At 40.3% G+C, this 11,421-nt stretch overlaps 1 protein-coding gene across 2 annotated transcripts in view; it reads right to left on the bottom strand.

Moving 5' to 3' along the window:
- Positions 1 to 482: 482 nt before the first annotated feature.
- The window catches only part of LOC147029140 (uncharacterized), a 62,469-nt gene continuing 51,530 nt past the window's right edge, over positions 483 to 11,421 (bottom strand). The window contains exon 4 of one of the 2 annotated variants that reach the window (XM_085876300.1): positions 483 to 857. In XM_085876300.1, coding sequence (XP_085732426.1) covers positions 826 to 857 — 32 coding nt within the window. In that variant the 3' untranslated portion in view covers positions 483 to 825. Of the gene's footprint in view, positions 858 to 6,822; positions 7,945 to 11,421 lie in introns of those variants that run through there. The other variant, XM_085876299.1, reaches the window with a different exon arrangement.

Below are 11,421 nucleotides of genomic sequence, written 5' to 3' on the forward strand. Positions count from 1 at the left end.
TGATATAGTAACATCCTGTATTTCATCAGGATTTATATCTTTCGGGTTGTTGAAAAAAATACAAATTCCTCCTTGCATATTACAGATGGTCTTATCTTTTCTTTCTGAAGCTTCATCCATGAGGTTTTTCTTTTTTGATACTAGTTCTTGTTTCATTGCTTTTTCTAGTTTTGAATATATTGCCAGAAGGACAGGAGAAACTATTGTGAGAGCGACTTCAATTGATGTTCTTCCAGATACACGAAAATCCCTTCCACTGAAGGAAATTGAAGAACTCATATTATTCACCGTATTCGTTTTTATCCAATAGTTGTTATATTCATCTTTATTCAATTTTACATCCTCGACATATTTCTCAGTATCTTTTACAAATGAAGAGATCGATTGAAACTTGTCTTTTGTTTCTTGAGACATTGTATTTATAAAGTGAAAAAAGTTTGAGGATAAAATGGTTTTAAGCACAGATTCACCCATAAATTAAATGGAATTTTCCTCAAGAAAATTTTATTTTAAGCAAAGTTTTGTGACATAAATATGGTGAATACAATGTTCTGCAATGTTTGTAATCATGAATATAAATGTTATAAAAAAACACCTTTAAACCAACAAACACACATTCAATCTTTTCAGACAAATATCTCCACTTGACCAAGAAACAAAACAATGTGATAGATGTGATGATGATATTCTTACAAAAAATTATAATAAACACCTTCAATCACGCAAGCACAAGAACAATTAAGAAAGGGAAGGTGCCACTAAATTCGCCATTGAAAACACTGATGGGGCATTTAAAGGACCTATAAAAATAAGATTGTTTCACATTCAAGACCCTGGACCATCTTCAATCAGGGAAGCTGTTGATATGGTAAAACAAAGATTGAAACTATAATTAAAACACATGAAGTGAAAAGAAAACTTTTCAGTTTTATATTGGAGTAAAATTGAATATGGTAAGATAAGGCGATGAAACTACTCCCGATATGAGGATAAACCCTCACTTTATCCCATCATTTCAAGATTTTGTAAGATGTGGTGTTTCCGATGAACTCCGGAGACAAGAACAAGATGTTGATAACACGAGAAGGTCGTGGATTTGCTATTTCAAAAATAGTATTTTCAGATATACACATCTTAAAATCAGATCCTCTTCAAGCTTCTTCTTATATTGATTATCCAAAAGAGATAAAACTTAAGAAAGCAGTTGTTAATATTCAAAACAAAGATAATAAATGTTTTCTATGGTCTGTTTGTGCTCACCTACATCCTCCACAATGGAAACCTGAAATGGTTGAACATTATAAGAAATATGAGAATACATTAAATGTTAAAGATTTTAAGTTTCCATTGTCATTGAGAGATATTCCTAAATTTAGAAAATGATTAAAATGTATCTGTGAATGTCTGTGGATTAACGGATACAAACAAAGTTCAGGTATTAAAAATTTAAAACAACAATATAAATGATGAAACACACATTGACCTTCTCCATTTTACTTCAAAGGAAAAAAAAATCACATCATGCTTTCATCAAACATTTATCAACATGAACCAAATCACAACTGCACAAGAGAATGTAAAATGTGTCCTTGTAAGAGATGTCCCAACTCCTTTCATTCAAAAGAACGATTAAATCAACATTCAAAGTATTGCAGTAATCATAAATCAACCGTAATCAATTTTCGCAAAGCAGATTCAAACATATCATTCAAAGAATTTAATAAATCGAAAACCATCCGTTTGTGATTTCTGCTGATTTTGAAAGTATCCTTGAAAAGACAGATACTGTTTTTCCAAATCCAAATAAATCAAACACAAATAAATATTTAAAAAAAATTACTCCTTGTGGTTTCTGTTATTATATCAAATCATCTGTTGATGATGAATACAAGTTAGAACTTTACAGAAGAGAAGATTCCTCAGAGGAGTTTGAAAGACGATTGGAAAAAGACTGCAGAAGATGAAGAGAACTCATGGTTAAAACCGATATACCAATATCATGAACAAAGGGAGAGAAAAAGAAATTTAGAAAGAACAGGATCTGTCATATTTGTGAGGAGAAAATTGAGGGAGAGGTCAAAGTAAGGGATCATTGTCATCTTTCTGGAAAATATGGAGGTCCAGCTCATTCCCATTGTAATCTTAATTGCAAGCCCCCAAACATTATTTCTGTCTTTCTTCACAACAACGCTCACTATGACACACATCTATTTATAAATGAAATTTCAAAGACATCTGGAGATATTTCTGCCATTCCGAACACAAACGAAAAATTCATCTCATTCATAAAAACAATTCATACATCCCCTATGACCCATATCAGATTTCTTGATGCATACAAGTTTATGGCAGGTCCATTATCTAACTTGGCATCAAATATGAAAAACTTACTGAATCTTAAATCACATTTCTCAAATCAAGAAGGGATTGATATCTTATCACAAAATGGAATATATCCGTATGACGACGTGGATTCATTTGAGCAGTTGAAAGAAACCCAACTTCCTTCAAGGGAAAGTTTCTATTGCAAGTTGAATAAAACTCATATTTCTGATAGAGATTATGCACAAGCGAAAAAGGTTTGGGAGAAGTTTAATGCAAAGAATCATGGAGAACATCATGATTTGTTTCTTAAAATTGATGTATTGTTATTGGCTGATGTGTTTGAAACTTTTAGAAGTCTGTCACAGTAAAAAAATTCTTATGGATTAGACCCCGCTCACGATTTCACAGCCACAGGGTTGGCTTGGAGTGCTTTGTGAAAAATGACAAAACAGAATTTGGAATTAATCAGTGATATAGACATGCTTTCATCATAGAGAAGGCAAAACGAGGAGGAATATTTCAAGTATGTTGCAAGAGACATGAAAAAGCAAATAACAAATATCTTCCAGATTACAATAAGAATGAGGACAACTCTTACCTGATGTATTATGATGCTAAAAATTTGTATGGGTGGGCGATGTCTCAATCGTTACCTTCTGGAAAACTTAAATGGGTTTCAGAAAAACATTATGAAAAAGTTTTACAAGACATTGTTGTCTCCTGTCAAAAATAATTGGATGAAGCTGAAGTTGGATATCATTTTGAGGTTGATTTAAAACATCCAGAAGAACTTTATCACAAACATAAAGACCAACCTTATGCCCCTGAAAAGAAAGTCCAAGAAAAGAATGATGAAGTGATTACCAACAGTCATTTAATACAAAAGGTAAATCTCCAGAAAAACGACTTACTGCATTAAATGGGGAAAAAAAGTTGTTTTGCATCAAAGGAACTTGAGACAATATTTATCTGCTGGATTGAGAGTGAGGAGAATTCATGGGATTTTGAAATTTAAACAGTCATTGGTTAAAGAAGTATATTAATATAATACAAAAAGGAGAACAGAAGCAAAATTGAAAAAAATTAATTAATGCATAATGCTGCATTTGGAAAGACTGGAAAATGTCAGGAATTGACAAAACATCAGACTTGCTACATATTGGAAACAGGCTTCAAAGTTAAATAATAGACCAAGTTTTGAGCAAGCAGAGGTGTTTTCAGAGAACATTTGTGCTATTCATTTGAAAAAAAGAGAGTATTGAAATGAATAAACCCATTTATAACGGAACAACAATTCTTGACTTGTCAAAGTCGTTAATGTATGACTATGACTATAACAATTTAAAATCAAAGTATAAGGATAATGTGTCATTGTTACGGATGGATATAGATAGTTTTATATTAGAAATTAAAACAAGTGATGAATTTGAGGATATGATTGATAATATATATATATATATATATATTGTGACGTCCACGGGACTTGAACAGTCCCGCCAACGTAGAATGAGCCGAAACGATGGAGGCGGTTTATTTATTTATAACCCAAACATGGCGGTTCTAATCGCTCTACCGCAAACGGGACGAGGAAGGTGGCACGAGTCACTTTTCACTGAGTTGATGATGTTTATTTGTTTTTATTATTACCAGAAATAACAAGACTCGGCAAGAAGAGGGATCCGGGGCGATTCGACGGGATGGTGTGGGATCGGGCGTGGGGAAAAACACAGACAATTCCAATGAATATACAGTTCTCAATCCCTCTAAGGCGCCAAGCACACGCACACGCACACGCACACGCACACAAAGTAGCTATTTCTGGTGGTCAGGCTGGACCGTGGTGTGGACGCAACTGTCCCTGGATCGGCGTCGGACGAGCTGGCCTTGCTCTCGTCAGGGGGGCAGGAGAAACCGTGGTGCTGTCGACCTCCTGGTCTTGGTCCAAGTCCGCTCACAGCCGCCAGGGAACCAGTTCTGGCGCCAAGTTGCGAGCAGGAGAGGGAGGCAGGTCCGCCCGCCGTTCGACCCCGTACTCCGAGTCAGCAGAACCCCAGAGCCAACCAAGGTGAGGCACGAGGCTCGGCAAGGCTCCAAGACACGATCAAGAACACGATCGATTCAGCACAACAACAAGGACGCTCTTTGCCGCCACAGGGAACCACACCAAAAAAAACACGATCTTTTGGTTGTAATCTTCTTTCTTTTCCTTTTCGACCCCTAACAGAACCTTTTTTTTCCTTCGTCCTCGTCACTTCCAATCGAGCCGTTTATTGGCCCACCGCCATCGCCTTCCGCCAATCGTGATCACGGGGCGGAGCCATCCACTGCACTGTCCTGTGACGTCACGGCCAGTCTCCAGAGAATATCAAAAAGGGGTTTACGCAGACACACTTACCCTATCCCGTGTCCCTATCTAATTACGTGACAATTATCATTTCCCCCTTGAAGAAATGAACATTTACTAGACAACTTATCACCACTGAATTACTACTTATTACATCGAGATCCTGGTAAACTCGAACAGCATGGCATACCTAATTAAACATCCTAATTACCCTTTGAATGCATACCCCCCCTCAAACGTAACAATATGTATATATATATATATATATATATATATATATATATATATATATATATATATATATATATATATATATATATATATATATACTTAGACGATACAATAAATTAAAAGTCAGGTGATGTGTTGTTTTTATCACAGAATAAAAACGTTATTGGTAAGTTTAAAGACGAATTGGGTTTTAAGGTCATGAGTGAATTTATAGGATTGATATCAATGTATATTATGTCTTATGATTTCACTTATGATGAGAAAAATAACAATGAAAGGTGTGATTAGAAGCTAAAGGGAATAAAGAAAAATATAATCAAGAAAACAATAAACTTTAAAACATTATTACAACTGTTAAACCTTAAAGAAGGAAGAGTACAGAAAAATGAATACAATAAGAAGTTATAAACATCAATTATATGCAGAAGAGATAAATAAGAAAGGATTAGGAGCTTTTGATGATAAAAAGATATACTTTAGAGAATGGAATCAATCGTCTCCCTTCTGGTTTTTGGGTACAAGTGTGAAGATATTGGGTTGGGAATTTTAACAGGCTACCACCGTCTTTTTAGTGATTTATAAATGATAGAACCAAGCAATAACCAAACCAAAGAGTGGAGATATAATCAGCCTTGGTGTTTAAATGGAAAACAAAGAATGTGAGAAATATCAAATAAGCCTTATTGAAGAAATAACCGGGATAAAAGTAGATAAAACAAATAAGTTGGAGGATGTAAAGGAAAAAAAATCAAGATCCTTGAATGGACAAAACTTTGATGGTTATCAAATGAACAATGGAAAAACAACTCACTACAATCTCAAGATGATATGTGGCTCAGGAGGTGGTCAAATAAGAGCATTAAGAGAAGTTTATCATTTCATTTCTGCTCAACAAAAACACTTCAACCAAGAACCAAGTTCCAAGTTATTCTTTGTGAATAGACTCGATGGAAATGAATGTTATAAGAAAATGAAGTTATTCCCCAAAGTAGAACATGGGTAAATAAATATTCGTTGGTTCGCTCTTTGAGTTGAATGAAAATATAAAAGGGAAGAAGTGCTTTCATCAGTCAGTCTCAATCTCTCATTGTCTCAATTTTACATTTGTTTGTTTGGGAGGGGGAGAAAATCAGTCTCAATTTTACATTTGCTTGTATGGGAGGGAAGGGGATAGGTGGGGAGAAAATCAGTATCCTATTTTGGGCTTGAGTCAGAAAGTTTTTCCCTATCCCCCATTCATTTGAATGGGAGTCCCAGAAACCCCATTTATCATCCATGACCAATTACCATGCCACACAACCCCCTCCCCCTCCACAATCAACAATCATCCTCCTCATAGTCCCCCCCTCCTCCATACCCCCATAATTACTCATCACTCATCACCTGCACAACACCCACCACCATCTCACAAACACCCCTCCACCCACCTCCCCCCTCCACAATCCCCCATCCACTGGGGCGGGACATGATGGTGTGTCACAGCACGGACAAAAATGGCGTCCGGGGAAAGTATGAAACGGGATGATCCTGCAACACTCAAGACACCTGGTCAGCCTGTGATGATGGAACAAAGCATTCATCGCCAATTTTGTCTGCGGTGTCTGAATGTGCCTGGACAGTACCAGCTGTTGAGCGATGATGGGTATTTCTGGTCAAGTAATATACTCAGTGTACAAAACACGAGGCACACTTTCCAAACATCGAGTTACACTTGCTTTTGCCCTCAGAACAGCTTCAATCGTTGTGGTAAGGACTCCACCAGTTGTCAAAAGTGTTCCATGGCGATGTTGCCCCGTGTTTACTCCAATGCTTCCCACAGTTGGGTCAAGTTGGCTGAAAATGGATCTCCACTCAATATGGCTCAATCTATCTCATCCCACAGATGCTCAATTGGATTGAGATCGGGTGAGTTGGCAGGCCACTGCAGCAAGCTGAATTAACTGTCATGTTCAGGGAACCATTCATGGACAATGCCAGTCTTGTGGCATGGGAGATTATCTTGCTGAAGAAATCCATTCGCACATTGATGCACTGCTACCATGACGGGATGCACCTGATTGGCAATGATGTTCAGATATCCTGCGGCATTCAAATGTTGCTCCACTTTTATCATGGGGCCCAATGTGTGCCATGAAATCACATCCCACACCATCAGCACCAGCCTATAATGTTGACACACGGAAAGATGATGCATGCACTCATGTTTTTCTCCACACTCTATTCCTTCATCAGCGTGAAAAAGTGGGAACCGGGATTTATCAGACCAGGCAGCGTTTATCCAATCCTCCATTGTCCATTGTTGTTGTTCCTTCACCCACTGTAACTGCAGGTTCTTGGTTTTTTTGTGCTGAAAGAAGTGGAACTTTGTGCATTCCTCGGGTGCCACGCCCCATTCGTGTCAAGGTACGACGAGTTGAGCATTATTTTACGGGACTTTTCGCACCAATGTTGCACTGGACTGTAAGTTGACTAACTCCAGCCCGTCTGTTGCTCTGCACAATCTGTGTCAGCCTGCTGTGGCCTCTCATCAACGAGCCGTTTTCAACCACTGGCCTGCCGTTCGCTGGATGTCCTTTGGGTGGTGGACCACTCCTGATACACACGGGAAACTGTTGAGCATGAAAAACCCAGCAGTGTTGCTGTTCCTAACATTCTCAAACCGATGCACCTCCCCCCTGACCATACCCTGTTCATAGGCAGTTAAATCTTTTGACTTTCCCATTTACCCTCTGAATGTCACATGCACACAATCCTTGTTTGAAGGCTTAAAAATTCTCCTCCCCTTCATCAACACTGATTGAAGTGGATTTAACAGGTGCAATCAAAAAGGAATCATAGCTGAATCCTGATCAGTCTCTTAAGTGGAAGGAGCACGTGATCCTTCTGTTTCGTACAATGAGTGGATGTGGACTGGGATTAACGTGCTGTGCTTATCAATATTAGAGGACTCCAGTCAAAGAGAGTGCTTGCATCCTCTCTCATTGACGTTGGTGATGACAAGTCACAGAAGTTCCCCACAATCTCTTGGACGGCGACAAAGCCACCTGAAATGCATCGTCTCTGACATTGTTGAGGAAGTATCACATTTGGAAATTACTTTTCATTAATGCAATTTCAACACACTCAGGTCACGCCATTCTGACACCACAGAAATAACACTGATATCATCAATAACCAGATCTTGACAATGAGAGGGAGAAAAAAAAACATGACACATCAATGTTCATCAAGTAATATCTGATGATAATGAAGAGCAGCTTCACATCCCGACTGAGTTCCGAAATTTCCTTGAAGGAAATGGCATCCAGCCCCATATCCTCACGTTGAAAATTGGAGCCATTGTGATGCGACTTCATCTCAACACAAAAATTGGATCACAGAATGGAACTGAACTACGTGTTTGAAATGTGCATTCCACCTCTCTTGACGTACAAGTTAATGCAGGACCAGAAGATAATTTTATTGTGGAAGCTTGATCTTCAACCATCTTCAGGTCTTTTACGATGTGAAATAAGCCCACATCAATTTCCATTTCGATCCGCATTCACTATCACCACAAACAAAAACCAAGGTCAAACCCAACACAATCTGTATGAACCTTCCGGAACGATCTTTTCACAAGGTCAGCTTTACATGGCAATATCAAGTGTGCGGTTATTCGACAGTCTCAAAATGCAAGTGAAGCAGAGAGACAAACAAGGCACTTTTCCCAGGATGAGAAAGCACAAACACCAGCAATGGTCTCAACAGGAAGATTCTGTGAAACGTTGCAGGATTTTGAATCCAGTTATTTGTAGAAACGGGAATGAAAAGGGAAAGTTGCATTTATTTGGAGGACACTTAGCTGAAACAAGGATTCACACATATCTAAACCAGTGAGGTAAGATTCTCTTTATGGATTAACAAGACAGATTATTTTTGTGGAACTTCTGTGTGTTCAATGAGCGAGAATTAATTCTGTGTGCAGAAATGTCACTTCTGTTGAGAAACCCAAAAGTAGTGAGATATCCCAAGTGTGTTCAAAGAGACACACCAAGGAAAATTTCTGTCAATGAAAAATTCTCCCTTTTGGATTTGGTTAAAACTAACTTCCCCAACAATGTCTCATGCAATACCTCTGCTCAGACTGGGATATCTGGGAAGGTGCACATTTTACCAGCCATTCTCTCAGAAGTCTCAGTGCAGGTGAGTCTGGCAGCCCATCGGGCAAATTGGAAGGGAATGTAAGCAGCCATCACACTTCAGGACTGGTCTCCTGTATCTACAACCCTTGTTATCAACATCGCTTGGGAATTTTTTCTTCAGAGACCTGCTCTCCTTTTTGCACATCCAGTGGCCTGCAAAAGTATTGTTGCAGGCCGGGGTCCGGTGGCGAGAATGACCACGAGGTGGGGGAAGTGACGTCGTTTCCCACCAGATTCCCGGAATTGGAGGCCGTCACTCACGTACAAATCCGTGAAGCGGCGGGTCACTTAACTGACCGTGGACGCCAATACTTCCACCGTGTAGCGTAGGGTCCGCTTGTCTCAACTCAAATTACTTAAATAACTACGCAGTTTCAACTACCAGGGAACCACGCCCTCAGGACACCTTGCCCGAACCGGATCACTCTACCAACTTCCATCTACCATCTACCAACTACCTTTCCGGTTCGGATGCAGTCGAGCGAGCCTGCCAAGGACATACCGGCAAGAATGAACAGATTATCGGGGATAAAAACCCGGCTAAACTGAGATCCGAACCATGCTGGACCAATGAAGAAAAAGACAAAAACGAACTGGGAACATTTCTATGATTGTAAATTTACAATCAACTTCCAAAAGAAGGACACAGAGCAGACTTACGCGGGAATAAACAGGCAAGATTTACAATGATCAAAAAATAAAAACACTTCTGCAATTCTACTGAAAGATGGCGCCACACACTCAGACAAGAATAAACCCAGATGAATGACAAAGGACCCCCGCAGCCAGAGAGGGAGGTGAGCTGAGGTCGCAGTTCTTTCGGGGACGTGAACGTTGGAGGGAAGGGATGCTTCGTGGTACGGCACCAGTCAATGGCCGTGCAGTTCGGTCCACGGCCGTACGTGTGGAGACCGTGTCTGCGAAGGAGCCTGGGTCGAGTTGAGCAGGGTCAGAGGCAGGGATGAGGGCTGCAGACCGGACCCAACGAGAGACCCGGTCCAGTTTGGGTCGAGGTCTTCCCAGCTCTCTCACACTCAAAATGAACGACGCCCAAAAGAGCGCAACTACTCTTCGACCTTCCTCCTTTCTTTCGCTACCAGCCGATGATCTGTCTCACTGCAACGCTCCTCACTCCAACGCTCGCCGCTCTCAGGGTTGCTTCCTATTTTATAGATCTCCCTCAGCGGGGATGGGCCTTGGTGAAACTGACGTCACTGTCCACCCTGATTGGACGGAGCTTCAATGGGTCCGTCCTTTCTGGGCGGGATTTCGGCAATGCAGGGAGCCTGCCCCCTCCACGCGTGTCTGGACTCGTCAAGCAAAAGTTGCAAAGTTGAATTGGAATGTTGGGGAAGCGAAAAGGAACTGCAGACTGGGAGATTCTGCCTCTGAAAGCGAGGGTCCGAGTCGGCAGCGGGTGGACAGTGGATCGTTGTTGGATGGGATATAAAGATTTATTACGCACACTAAAAAAAAAACATCGCAACGCACCCCTTTGATTTCCTACTAAACCCAAGGAGGGAATCTGTCTACACATACACGTAATGGCAAAACTAACTTTGGGGCACCTGTATGTTTGTATGCATGTGGTTCCTCGAACCTTAACAGTACTCACCCCCTCGAACGTTTTCACATTTTGATGCCACCTGAGCATATTTCATGATGTTTTCAAATAAAACATCACATATTCTTCACATATACTCCAAAGTAATAAAGCAAAAAATGAAGACAAAATGTGAACAAATTGGATTAACAGGATGAGGAAAGATCAAACGCATGTGAAAAGGCTGAATGTCTAAACTCTGTGTATGCATCTCAATATTGTGTCCGAAACCCAACGCTTTCTGTACCCACCCAGAGCCAGTCGCACCAAGCTGTCCCTGGACTGTATCATTTTCTCCTAACAAGGTGGAGAGCTTACTGTCAAACCTCGACTGAGATACTGCAACCGGTCCAGGTGGCATCAGCCCACGTGTCCTAAAAACCTGCTCTTGCTCACCCTCTCTCCATTCTATTCACCCTCTCATTTATTCATGGTCCTCTGCCATCTGTGTGGAAATCAGTAAACATTACCGTGCTGCATAAAAAGGTGCAAAAACAGATCACTGCAACAACAGAGCAATCAGCCTTCTCCTCATCATCAGCAAGGTTATGGAATCCATCATCGCTTCAGACATTAAATCCTCTTCTCCAATGGCTTGATTTCCGATCTTCAAATTTGATTCAGACCAGGTCACTCTTCCGTGGAAAGGCTGTTTCTGCTCTCCCAATAGTGGATGGATGTCCTCAAAGCCAGACATTAAATCTCGTGCTTTTATTGCGGTCTGGCACCCTGTC

The sequence above is a fragment of the Eptatretus burgeri genome, chromosome 4 (assembly GCF_056783735.1).
Source record: "Eptatretus burgeri isolate ZD-2024b chromosome 4, Ebu_testis_v1, whole genome shotgun sequence".
Classification (NCBI taxonomy): domain Eukaryota; kingdom Metazoa; phylum Chordata; class Myxini; order Myxiniformes; family Myxinidae; genus Eptatretus; species Eptatretus burgeri.